At 42.5% G+C, this 13,978-nt stretch overlaps 1 protein-coding gene across 1 annotated transcript in view; it reads right to left on the bottom strand.

The window, feature by feature from the left end:
• Positions 1 to 13,978, bottom strand: part of LOC132834399 (dynein axonemal heavy chain 8-like) — a 1,143,262-nt gene that overhangs the window by 395,279 nt on the left and 734,005 nt on the right. Inside the window, exons 43-44 of the mRNA XM_060853284.1 lie at positions 6,818 to 6,996; positions 3,452 to 3,639 (exon numbers count right to left, since the gene is read on the bottom strand). Coding sequence (XP_060709267.1) covers positions 3,452 to 3,639; positions 6,818 to 6,996 — 367 coding nt within the window. The remainder of the gene's footprint in view (positions 1 to 3,451; positions 3,640 to 6,817; positions 6,997 to 13,978) is intronic.

Raw genomic sequence — 13,978 nt, 5'->3', positions numbered from 1 at the left:
CTCCGTTAGTCTACCATGGGGAACCTTATCAAAGGCCTTACTAAAGTCCATGTATATGACATCAACAGCCCTTCCTTCATCTATCAACTTGGTCACTTCAGCGAAGAACTCTATTAAGTTGGTAAGGCATGATCTCCACTGCACAAAACCATATTGCCTATCACTGATAAGCCCATTCTTTTCTAAATATGAATAGATCCTATCCCCTAATTAGCTTCTCCAGCAACTTTCCCACCACCGACGTCAGGCTCACTGGCCTATAGTTACCTGGAATATTCCTATTACCCTTCTTGTACCGAGGGACAACATGAACAACCCTCCAGTCCTCCGGCACTTCACCTGTATTTAAGAATGCCACAAAGATATCTGTCAGTGCCCCAGCTATTTCTCTCTTGCCTCCCTCAGCATTCTGGGATAGATCCCATCCGGTCCTGGAGATTTGTCCACCTTAACAACCTCTAGCCTACCCAACACATCTTCTCTACTTATGTCAATGTGATCCAGACTAATCAAAATTCTATCTCTAATCTCAAGATTCATCATGTTCCCCTCCTCAGTGAACACTGATGCAAAGTAATCATTCAGAATCTCATCAAATGTACTCCCTTTGTTACCTCTTGATTTATTGTCTGTTCCACCATATTGCTGCAGTGAGGGGATCTGTGGACTAGATTAGGGTGATGCTGGAAAAGCACAGCAGGTTAGGCAGTATCCAAGGAGCAGTAATATCGTATTGGCAGAAGTCCTTCGTCAGGAAAGAGGCTGGGAGCCTCGGCGCTGGAGAGATAAATGGGAGGGGGGTGGGCTGCGGAGATGGTAGCTGAGAGTGCAATAGGTGTAGGTTAGATCAGGGTAAAGGTGATAGGTCGGAGGGAAGGGTGGAGTGGACAGATGGGAAGGAAGATGGACAGGTGGGACAGGTCATGAAGACGGTGCTGAGCTGGAAGGTTGGAACTGGGGTAAGTTGGGGGAGTGGAAATGAAGAAACTGGTGAAGTCCTCATTGATTCTCTGGGGTTGAAGGATCCTGAGGTGGAAGATGAGGCGTTCTTCCTCCAGGCGTCAGGTGGTAAGGGAGTGGTGATGGAGAAGGCCCAGGACCTGCATGGCCTCGGCACAGTTGGAGAGGGAGTTGAAATGTTTGGCCACAGGGTGGTGGGGTTGATTGGTGCGGGTGTCCTGGAGATGTTCTATGAAGCGCTCTGCGAGTTGGCGTCCTGTCTCTCCAATGTAAAGGAGACCACATCAGGAGCAACGGATACAACAAATCACTTGTGTGGAAGTGCAGGTGAAACTTTGATGATTTTGGAAGGCTCCTGTGTGACCTTGGATGGAGGTGAGGCGGGAGGTGTGGGCGCAGGTTTTGCAAGGGAAGGTGCCAGGAGGGGAGGGTGAGTTGTTAGGGGGCGTGGACCTGACCAGATAGTCTCAGAGAAAATATATCTCTGGGGAGAGAAATATATCTCTGGTGGTGGGGTCCATTTGTATATGGTGGAAATGGCAGAGGATGATGCTATGTATACTGGTTAGTGGGGTGGAAGATGAGGACCAGAGTGGTTCTGTCCTTGTTGCAGTTGGAGGGATGGGGTTAGAAGGCAGAGGTGAGGGATGTGGATGAGATGTGTTGGAGGACATCTTCAATCATGTGGGAGGGGAAATGGTGGTTTTTAAAGAAGGAGGCCATCTGGCGTGTTCTGTGCTGGAACTGGTCGTCCTGGGAGCAGATGTGGCAAAGGCGGAGGAATTGGGAATAAGGGATAGCATTTTTGCAGGGCACAGGGTGGGAGGAGATGTAATCCAGCCAGCTACAAAAATGCTATCCCTTATTCCCATTGGATCCTATCTACTGCTGTTTTCCTATGTTAGTCTACACTGCCCCACACTGGGTATTGTTGTGTAAATAGTGAGCTGTAATGTTGCTCTATCCTCTTGTTTTCTAAGCATACGTTTCCCCTCTTCCAAATATTAATCCCCTACACAAATTAGCAATTAATTTAAAACTCCCTCTACAGCCCGAATTATGTGATTTGCCAGGACACTGATCACAAAATTTTGATTTGATATAAAGCCAATGTATGGTACATAGAAGGCTGGAAAGGTGCTATTTAATGTAAATTTTAATCATCTCCTCTGTTATTCCATCAGATATGTTTTTAGCTTATAGTGCCAGCCCCAATTAAATGCATGGCCGTTTTTACACACCAGCAGGTCTATGCTTTGCTCTGAAGGTTAAAATAGTTTTGTGATCCTGTATAAATGATCATGCATCAATTAATGAGATTTCCTCTTCAGTCACCTCATTCTCGTGTCTTTAATTTGCATGGTTCCTAATTCTACCCAGTCTCTTCAAAGGATTGGACAAACTTTATTTCACTAAATGTCCTCAATCAGTTGATATTGGATGGACAAAGCAGGGGACCCATTACACCTTGTCCAAGGCTACTTATAATTTTCTGTCATTAACTTCAATAGAAATGCCCACTCTAAAGTAGAAAATTGCCTTCAAATGATCTGTTAGAGATAGGAAAACTTGAATTTATACAGTTCCTTTTGTGTTCACATTTATCTCTAAGAGTTTATTCAGCACTTTTGAAGTGTCATAGCTGTCATTCATGACGGTGGATTTGCATTCAGCAAATTCCCTCAGACATCAAAATGACAATGTATTTATAAAGTTAACTGAAGGCAGATATTGATCAGGACACTGGTGATAAGTCTTCAGCCTTTTATTGAAAGAATGCAATAAGATCTTTTAGATCCACCTGAGGGAAATGGGATCCCCCTTTAATATCTTATCAGAAACACCCACTCCCTACAGTATAGCACTCATCTTTTATCGCATTGGAGTGCTTGGATCCTGAAGTGAGACTGTGTAGTGATCGAGTGATACCCTATAATTTAGTTTGCGTCTTGCCATAGCTGGATTCCAAGAATGTGGAAGCTAGAGGAAATATGGAAATGATTTTGAAGAACATAAAATATTTCTCAGATGAAAAGACAGATTTAATCATTTTTTTTCTATGCTGTTGAGAACTAGTTTATTCTCGATGTGGTAGTTTATTCTCTACCTCCAAGTCTTTTGTTGTGACCAAACTATTTATTGCCATCACCACTCCAACCACCTAAGCTGGTTAGGCAACTCAGAACAGAAAAAAAATTGACTGCTATTATTCTTTCTAGCACAGTGGATGCACCTACTCATCAAAGTCTGCAGTGGTTCAAGAAACCAGCTCATCAAAGGCAAAAAAATGCTGGTCTATTCAAATGAGTTACAAACACACCATAAGGTTAATTGAAGCAGGTCAGCTGACAGGGTTAGATAAAGAGGGGAGGGAGGAGAATTGCTGGAGCATAACCACAAGCATGGACCAATTAGAAATATTTAAATGATCTTCATTCTATGAAAGCTGTACAGTATTTAACTTCTGCATTTCATCTTACTTTGCACTTACCATTGTGATAAAAATGCCAAACTCTGGATTCAGTGATACATTATCTCCATCGGTGAAGATAAAATTTCGTTTCCTTTCTTTCCTTGCCACAAGAACGATATAAATCTGTTGAGCTGCTACCGATAAAACAGGCAGCTCAATTCTGTTAAATTCATCAAAGCAGCCCCAGGAACCAGACTGTGCCAAACCTAGTGGGGAAAAAAAACAAAATTATCAAGCAATACAATCTAATATCAATTAAAAAACTCAACCAAGAAAGCTTAATGCCCATTTAACAACCTTCTAAAAAACAGTTGAAATTCCATTTGATCACTTAATTTAAGATTATCTAGTTTCAATATATTTAAATGACTGAAATAAATCCTTTGAGTACTGGATTATCATTGAGCAGCAGGCAATGAGTTTCAGTCTATTTTTATTTCACTGATTTACAACATATACAGGTGAAGTTAGAAACTGACAACAAAGGAAGACTCCTGAAGAAACACCCATCCCAACCTACTCAGGTGCATTTCAAAGCAAATGAAGCAAGATTGGAGCATTTAAAATCAATGCATGAAACTGTATAGCTTTGGTCCAGATATGACAAAATGAGTTCAAGTCAAGATATAAGGTGCGTATGAGTCCTCCTTGGCATCAAAGTAGCATTTGGCTGAGAACAGCAAAGAACGAGAGCAAAACTGGAGTCAATGGAAATCAATAGGAAAATTCTGTATTAGTTAATGTCAAACCTAACACAAAGAAGATGGTTGTGGTTGTTACAGCCCATCATCTCAATTTCAGGACATCACTGCAGTGGGTTCTTCAGGGTTTTGTTCTAAGCCCAACTACCTTCTGTTGCTTCATCAAAGAAGTGGGAATGTGCTGCAGGCTGCATAAGTTGCAATATGACTTGCAGCATCCAAGATCCTGAAACAGCTCAGGTTCAAATACAGAAAAGATTGGAAAACACTCACTTTGGATTGAAAAGTGAAATGTTATAATTATGGCGGCACAGTGGCTCAGTGGTTAGCACTGCTGCCTCACAGCACCAGGTTAAATTCCAGCCTTGGTCGACTGTCTGTGTGGAGTTTGCACATTCTCCCTGTGTCTGTGTGGGTTTCCTCCCACAGTCACAAAGATGTGCAGGTTAGGTGAATTGGCCATGCTAAATTGCCCATAGTGTTAGGTGCAGTAGTCAGAGGGAAATATGGTCTGGGTGGGTTACTCTTCAGAGGGTTAGTGTAGACTGGTTGTTTCCACATTGAATGGAATCTAACCTCACTTGTGCCAAATTATTACTATCTACAATAAGGGATGATGTTATCATCTCCCCATATCATTCAATAGTACTATCATTGAATATTCCAACCAACAGCATTCTGTGGGTACTTTTGATAAAAATTGAAATTGAAACATCTATATAAATTCTATTGAGTGATTGGGAAATCTTTTGTGATTAACTCAACCTCCCAACTCACCAAAGCCTGCACAAACTCAGTGGCTAATGTTATAACAGCAAATTACTGTGGATGCTGCAATCTGAAACCAAAAGAGAAAATGCTGGAAAATCTCAGCAGGTCTGGCAGCATCTGTAAGGAGAGAAAAGAGCTGATGTTTCGAGTCTAACTGACCCTTTGTCAAGCTGCCAAACCTGCTGAGATTTTCCAGCATTTTCTCTTCTGGCTAATGCTATAATGCTGTGATGTGTACCTTTAAAAAGATACATATTAAACTATTGTGAATCAATATTAGAATGTCATGTTATTGGCCCTGTCATAGGAAGGATATTATTCAACTGGAGAGGGTTCAGAAAAGATTTACTAGGATATTGCTAGTAATGGAGGATTTGAGTTAAAAAATAGACTGAGTAGGCTAGGACTTTTTTCACTGGAACATAGGAGGTTCAGGGGTGACTCTTAAGATTTATAAAATCATGAAGACCATAGATAAGGTGAATAGCAAAGGTCTTTTTTCTAAGGTGAAGAAGTTCAAAACTAGGGGGTATATTTTTAAAGTGAAAGGAAATAGATTTAAAAAGAATATGAGAGACAACATTTTTGCACAGAGATTTGTTAGTGTATGGAATGAATTTCCAGCAGAAATGGTGAATGCGGGTACAGTTCCAACATTTAAAAGACATTTGGATAAGTACAACAAAAGGAGAATTTGGAGGGATATGGGTCAAATGCAGGCAAGTGAGACTAGTTTAGGAACATGATTGGCTTGGACGAGTTGGACGGAAGGGTTTGTTTCCATGCTCTGTGATGCTATGACTCTTTAGCACAATGTTGAGAAGGGCTCATCAAGACTAAGACTATTCTGACGATTCTAAATGTAGAAAACTATTTTGTCACATTTGTTATCTTAATTCTCTAACACACTCTCATTGTCCTTGACCTCTTACACTGATCCATTGAAGGAGTAATTTGCAGCATTTTAACATCAAACTGAGTTCAATTTTAGATCATTAACACTGCTCCTATTTTCTTAGCTAGAGACAAAAATATGCAAATGCTGGACTCCAAAGTGGACAAACAAGAGGCTGGAAGAGCTTAGCAAGCCAGGCAGCATCAGGAGATGGAGAAGTCATCATTTTGGGTGTAACCCTTCTCCTTGGCCAGCAAGTTTTGGTTCATCTGTAACTATCTCTACCACTTCTTTCTGTTTCTTTACTTTTCCCATTACTATCTCTTTTTATCATGCACTACCGTTCCTTTTGTCATCTTATCAATTCTACCCTCTTTCCATCAAAAACATTCTCCTTTGTTCTCATCTCTCCTTTCGCTATGGCTAGTAGTTTCCATTAGATGCAACTCATCAAAACTTCTTCCAAACTCAGGATCTCTGCTCCCTGTAAGATCTAGAGCAACATACCCATCTGTTCCAAGCTATATGATGTAGGTCCATGTAGAGTGTTGTTCGGTAAGGCAACACACAATTTTGACCCAGCAATAGTAAAGAAACAGTGATATACTTTCAAGTCAGGGTGAGGTATGACTTGGAGAGGAGTACTGCAGAAGTCAGTGTTGAAGCTCCAATGGAATTAAATACAGGACTTATTGGAGCAAGAACGGGAGGTGAAGCCTATGCGAGGGGACATACAGGAGAGGTGGAGCCCTCTGATGATTTGAAATACCTCAAGAGAGAGGGTCCACTTTGCACATCAGGCTGTTAGACTCGCTCTCTCTCCACAACACCCTACCTCTCCAGCCATGCTCAAAATCACATTTAGTCTTCTCTGTGCCAAGGAGATTGTAGCATGGCTAACAAATACAGTATACATTTATTAGTACAGCATAATACAGTTAAGTTTAATACAATCAATGAACTGCTAACTTCACCTTAAAATGACAAATGATTTGTTGTGTTTGAATATATAGTTACCTTTGAAGATTCTTCCTAATCCTCTGAAATCCATTTGATCAGAACAATTAAACACAACTACATATTTTCCAAGAGCTTTGCCCATGTCCTTCACAGTCTCCGTTTTGCCTGTACCAGCAGGTCCTGCAGGAGCTGCTCCCATATTCATCCACAAAGCCTGAGCTAGAGTGATATAGCACCTACAATGACAGCAAACACAGTATTTACCATTAAATAATAACAAATGACAACAGCTTTCTGTATGATCAAAATACTTAGTGTTTGGCTTTGCTTTTATACATGGCCTACCCGGTGATGCCCTCATTCCGTGAATGAATGAAAATATTAAGCCATAATCTTAAAACCTATTACATGTACAGAATTGTGTTGGGGACTGGAAAGTAGTCCAAGTAACAGATTTAGAGTGGTGCTGGAAAAGCACAGCAGGTCAGGCAGCGTCCGAAAAGCAGGAAAATCGACCTTTCGGGCAAAAGCCGTTCATCAGGAATATCCTGATGAAGGGCTTTTGCCCGAAACATCGATTTTCCTGCTCCTCGGACGCTGCCTGACCTGCTGTGCTTTTTCAGTACCACTCTAATCCAGAATCTGGTTTCCAGCATCTGCACTCATTGTTTTTACCAAGTAACAGATTTATTCAAGCAAGGAAATACTCAATCAGTTAAAGTAACAACATATGTTAGCAAAATCTTAGGTCCATAAACTGAAATAAATGAGCCCACAACGTAAACAGGCAAAAGTGAGGACGGCAGATGCTGGAAACCAGAGCCTAGATTAGAGTGGTGCTGGAAAAGCGCATCAGGTCAGGGAGCATCCAAGGAGCAGGAAAATCGCTTTTGCCTGAAATGTCAATTTTCCTGCGCCTTGGATGCTGCCTGACCCAGTGTGCTTTTCCAGCACCACTCTAATCTAGACACAACATAAACAGGAACACCTGAATTGTGCCAGAATTGTGAAGTTGAATCCAGTGATGCTAGAATTATGCCTTTTCAAACAGGCCAATAAAATTCAACCTTACAGCCCTGGAAATGGCTGACTTCCCTCAAACTTGACACATAGCAGGATGAAATGTATCTTCAATTAAAGACTTTGCTCCTTCAAGCAGCAGGGCAGCAACAGAAGAAGGTGTAATTTCACAAGAGAGTGGTAGATTTCAGATCCAAATAAGTGACCATGCTCAAGCATTTCAGACACCAGAGAAAAGCAAAATGTTATTAACCGGAATCTCATGCCAGAGAATGTAGGAATTTGTTGAAACCATAATGTTTAAAATGGGATCAAACTATTCTGATTAGCAAGGTTAGATCTCATGGAATACAGAGAGAACTAGCCATTTGGATACAGAACTGGCTCAAATGTAGAAGACAGAGGGTGGTGGTGGAGGGTTGGTTTTCAGACTGGAGGCCTGTGACCAGTGGAGTGCCACAAGGATCGGTGCTGGGTCCTCTACTTTTTGTCATTTATGCGAGCATAAGAGGTACAATTATTACGTTTGCAGATGACACCAAAATTGGAGGTGTAGTGGACAACGAAGAAGGTTACCTCAGATTACAACAGGATCTTGACCAGACAGGCCAATGGGCCGAGAAGTGGCAGATGGAGTTTAATTCAGATAAATGTGAGGTGCTGCATTTTGGGAAAGCAAATCTTAGCAGGACTTATACACTTAATGGTAAGGTCCTCGGGAGTGTTGCTGAACAAAGAGACCTTGGAGAGCAGGTTCATAGCTCCTTGAAAGTGGAGTCACAGGTAGATAGGATAGTGAGTAAAAAATGAGGTCTGCAGATGCTGGAGATCGCAGCTGCAAATGTGTTGCTGGTCAAAGCACAGCAGGCCAGGCAGCATCTCAGGAATAGAGAATTCGACGTTTCGAGCATAAGCCCTTCATCAGGAATAAGAGAGAGAGAGCCAAGCAGGCTGAGATAAAAGGTAGGGAGGAGGGACTAGGGGGAGGGGCGATGGAGGTGGGATAGGTGGAAGGAGGTCAAGGTGAGGGTGATAGGCCGGAGTGGGGTGGGGGCGGAGAGGTCAGGAAGAGGATTGCAGGTTAGGAGGGCGGTGCTGAGTTGAGGGAACCGACTGAGACAAGGTGGGGGGAGGGGAAATGAGGAAGCTGGAGAAATCTGAATTCATACCTTGTGGTTGGAGGGTTCCCAGGCGGAAGATGAGGCGCTCATCTTATTATTATCGTATTAGCCTCGTATTATCCGCCGCCATTTCCGCCACCTCCAAACGGACCCCACCACCAAGGATATATTTCCCTCCCCTCCCCTATCAGCGTTCCGCAAGGACCACTCCCTTCGTGACTCCCTTGTCAGATCCACACCCCCCACCAACCCAACCTCCACCCCCGGCACCTTCCCCTGCAACCGCAGGAAATGTAAAACTTGCGCCCACACCTCCACACTCGCTTCCCTCCAAGGCCCCAAGGGATCCTTCCATATCCGCCACAAGTTCACCTGTACCTCCACACACATCATCTATTGCATCCGCTGCACCCGATGTGGCCTCCTCTATATTGGTGAGACAGGCCGCTTACTTGCGGAACGCTTCAGAGAACACCTCTGGGCCGCCCGAACCAACCAACCCAATCACCCCGTGGCTCAACACTTTAACTCCCCCTCCCACTCCACCGAGGACATGCAGGTCCTTGGACTCCTCCACCGGCAGAACACAACTACACGACGGCTGGAGGAGGAGCGCCTCATCTTCCGCCTGGGAACCCTCCAACCACAAGGTATGAATTCAGATTTCTCCAGCTTCCTCATTTCCCCTCCCCCCCCCTTGTCTCAGTCGGTTCCCTCAACTCAGCACCGCCCTCCTAACCTGCAATCCTCTTCCTGACCTCTCCGCCCCCACCCCACTCCAGCCTATCACCCTCACCTTGACCTCCTTCCACCTATCCCACCTCCATCGCCTCTCCCCCTAGTCCCTCCTCCCTACCTTTTATCTCAGCCTGCTTGGCTCTCTCTCTCTTATTCCTGATGAAGGGCTTATGCTCGAAACGTCGAATTCTCTATTCCTGAGATGCTGCCTGGCCTGCTGTGCTTTGACCAGCAACACATTTGCAGATAGGATAGTGAAGAAAGTGTTTGGTATGCTATCCTTTATTGGTCAGAGTATTGAGTACTGGAGTTGGGAGGTCATGTTGCAGCTGTATGGGACATTAGTTAGGCCACTGTTGGAATATTGCGTGCAATTCTGGTCTCCTTCCTATCGGAAAGATGTTGTGAAACTTGAAAGGGTTCAGAAAAAAATTTACAAGGATGTTGCCAGGGTTGGAGGATTTGAGCTATAGGGAGAGGCTGAACAGGCTTGGGCTGTTTTCCCTGGAGTGTCAGAGGCTGAGGGGGTGACCTTATAGAGGTTTACAAAATGATAAGGCGCATGGATAGGGTAAATAGGCAAAGTCTTTTCCCTAGGGTCAGGGAGTCCAGAACTATCGGGCATAGGTTTAGGGTGAGAGGGGAAAGATATAAAAGAGAGGGGCAGCTTTTTCATGCAGAGGGTGGTACATGTATGGAATGAGCTGCCAGAGGAAGTGGTTGAGGCTGGTAGAATTGCAACATTTAAGAGTCATTTGAATGGGTATATGAATAGGAAGGGTTTGGAGGGATATGGGGTGGGTGCTGGCATGTGGGGCTAGTTTGGTTTGAAATATCTGATTGGCATGGATGGGTTGGACCGAATGGTCTGTTTCCATGCTGTACATCTCTATGACTCTATTCCTGTTCCCAAGTATAATTTTAAACTGAAGAGAAATTTGCATGGTTCCAAGCACCTTACCTATCAAGTCATGTTTCCACTATTCATGTCCCAAAGGTCCCTTGTAACAATGGAGCTACACTTCAAGTTACACACAGTACTATATTTCAACAGTTGCTTTTGATTAACAGAGCAGAGAGAGAAGGAGAAATGAAACAAAGCTGGAACTCTATCTCACTCTGCTTATTTTGTTCATCATCTCGTAAATTGTGCCCAGTGAAAAAGCAAACTGGGAAAACAATCATCTGCCAAGAATTCATAGATATCTGCTGAGTCTCCAACAGCTGAGGATATAACTCAATCAAGAAACAACTCATATCTCAGTTTAAACATCTCACACCTCAAGAATTCTAAAGACTATTTAAATGAATAGTCTTTATTTTTCATGTTTGTTGAGACACTCTCTCTTTTATATTAATTGTCTATACTTCTGTATCTGTTTGAGGTTGGGTTTTTATTATTTTTTCATGGTTAGTAGGTAATAAAATTTCTCTTTGTTTTCTCACAAAAAAGTCTTGGTAATTAGCTCCTTCATTTTCGAGTGACCGAAGCTTTAATTAAAGTGCGATAGCTGCAAGCTGAAAAGAAATGTTAAAAATATTGCAACCAACCAAGAAGGGGTTAAAATAAGGGAAGTCAAGTCCTCTTCCTTCCTGCCTGTATCATAGCCTTTAGGGAACTATTAGATGTGCACAAAGCCTAAAAAAGAACAGGGCTTTTTAAAACAAAAACTGTAGATCCAAACAATTAAACATGTTTTTGCATCCCTTCAAGAACATTTGTCTACTCCATTAATTTGTGGTAGCAATGCTGTGAGTTAAACCCATGTGTAAATTACATACAAACAAAGACAAAGGAAAAAATGTAGAGATGGTGTAACAGCAAATACCTTTCATAGTTCAGCAGCATTTAACTAAGTGAGGGACCAAGAATCCTTAATCAAATGATGTCAAGAGGGTCAGGGGATAACCATCCAGTGATGGAGATCATATGTAACCCAAAGAATTTAAATGTTAGTGACCAAACATCTGACCCTCAATACATCTGAACCTGAAACGCAAAGCTTTAGGTGTGGTGTCAGAGTTCAAAAAGTAATGTTGGAAAAGAGGATTGGATGCTTTTGATCTAGCTTTAGAGACTGAGTGAACAGTAACAGAAGAGAGACAAGGTGTAAAGTGCTCATTTCTGTTGTTTGTAGTTTGTTAAGCATAGACAGAAACAGAGTATGAGAAATAAGTCTGTGCTGGTGAGTAGTGGGTAAGGTTGAGTAATTGGTTCCAAGTTTATTTGTCCGCAGATAGTAAAAATCACAATGGCAGAGGACACAGCCCCCCATGTGAAGAGCTCCTCCTGCAATATGTGGGAAATCAGGGACACTTCCAGTGTCGATGGTGACCACAAATGCAGGAAGTGTTTTCAGCTACAACTCCTCATTGACTGCATGGAGTGGCTGGAACTGTGGATGGAATGACTATGGAGTATCCATGAGATTGACAATATCATGGATAGCACGTTTGGCAATCTGGTCACATCATCAATAAGGGATGGACAGGCAGAAAAGCATTAATTGACCACCATGAAGACTAGTAGGCATGAGCCAGTGTGCAGATGTAACCTATGGCTATGATCAAGCTCAGACAGATAGACCATACAGGATACTGTTGTAAGGGATGACCTCACAGGGAAAAGCAGCAACACCTAAGCTTGTGGCACCACAGTGGGCTCTGCTGTTCACCAAGGGAGGAAAATGACTGGGAGACCTTTAATGATAGGGACTCAATGGTACAGGGAACTGACAGGCGGACCTGTGCCAGGGGCAGGGATATCTCATTATGGCTGCAGGGCATTCTGAAGATGGACAGTGAATAGCCAGCAGCGGTGGTAAATGTCAATATCAATGATTTGGGTAAAAAAAGAAATGAAATCCTGCAGCAAGAATTGAGAGAGGTAGGTGGTAGATTAAAAAGGAAGACTAATAAGGTTGTAAAGATTACTTCCAGTGCCATGGAAGTTCCTATACTGAGTATAGGAACAGCCATAGAGGGCACATGAGTGTGTGGCTAAAGGGATGGTGTAGGAAGGAGGGCTTGAGATCTTTAGTTTTTTGGGACAATCTCTGGGGTTGGTGGGACCTGTACAAGCTGTCCCAGTTGTACCTGAATCAGAATGGACCCAATATCTTTGCTGGGAGATTTGCTTGTGATGTTGGGGAGGTTTGAAACTAATTTGACAGAGGGATAAGGGTACAGAATAGATATGAAGTTGGGAGCAAATTCCAAACGTATATAGAAGGAATGCTAGGACAATTCAGTAGGTACCGAAGATATGGACAAGATAAAGTGCCTGGGAGGTCTAGAAAGTTATTTATTTTCATGCAAGGAAATTGCCTGGTAAGGCGGATGAACTTAGGGCATTGATCTGCATACTTTGGAATGTTATATTGTTGCAATTACTGAGACACGGTTGAAGGAAGGATATGACCAGAAGTTTAACATTCCAGGGTCTAGAAGTTTCAAGTGGGATGGGGACAATGTAAGAGATGCGGGAGCATTGCATTATTCATAAAGGAAACTGTTACTGCAGTTAATGAGGTGTCCTAGAAATCTCTTTAAATGAGGCCATCTGTGCAGAACTTGGAAATAAAAGAAGAGGTAAATACCTTGCTGGGATCATACTACAGATGCCCCACCAGTCAGAGGGAGATGGTGTTGCAGATATATCAACAAGATACAGAAGAGTGTGAGAGAAACACAGTTACAATTGTAAAGGACTTGATTGTTGAAGATCAGATGGGGTGGAATTTTTAAAGAGTATCTAGTAGATAGTCCAACTAGAAATGGGTTAGTGCTAGACCTAATCCTATGGAATAAAGTCAGTTAAGTGATTGAAGTTTCAGTGGGTGAGCATTTGGGGATAGCGACCATAAAACTGTGTAGGTTTCAAAGTTATTATGGATAGGGACAAGAATGGTGCAGAAGTTAAGTGTCTAAATTGGGGAATGATAATTTCATTTCATTCGACAGGATCTGGCAAACATAGACTAGGAACAGTTACCTGCAAGTAAGTCTACATTTGAAAAATGGGAATCTTTTAAAAATAACATAGTGAGAATTTAGGGCCAGTGCGTTCCTCAAAGAGTGAAGAGCAAGGACAGCAAATCCAGAAAACTCTGGGATGTCAAAGGATATTGAGAGTTTAATCACGAAAAAGAAGGAAACATATGTCAGGTACAACATATTAAATATGGTGAGGAGCTTCAAAAGTATAGAGACTGTAGGCGATTGCCTAAAAAAGGAAATTCGGAGGGCAAAAGCAACAAAATATCTTTGGTAAATAGGATGGCCTTTTATGTGTCTGTCAAGAGTAAGAGGATTACCAGAGAAAGAATGGTGCCAATTA

The sequence above is a fragment of the Hemiscyllium ocellatum genome, chromosome 3 (assembly GCF_020745735.1).
Source record: "Hemiscyllium ocellatum isolate sHemOce1 chromosome 3, sHemOce1.pat.X.cur, whole genome shotgun sequence".
In the NCBI taxonomy this organism is placed as follows: domain Eukaryota; kingdom Metazoa; phylum Chordata; class Chondrichthyes; order Orectolobiformes; family Hemiscylliidae; genus Hemiscyllium; species Hemiscyllium ocellatum.
The sequence above is the reverse complement of the archived record's forward strand: the minus strand, read 5'-3'. Positions and strand labels throughout refer to the sequence as shown.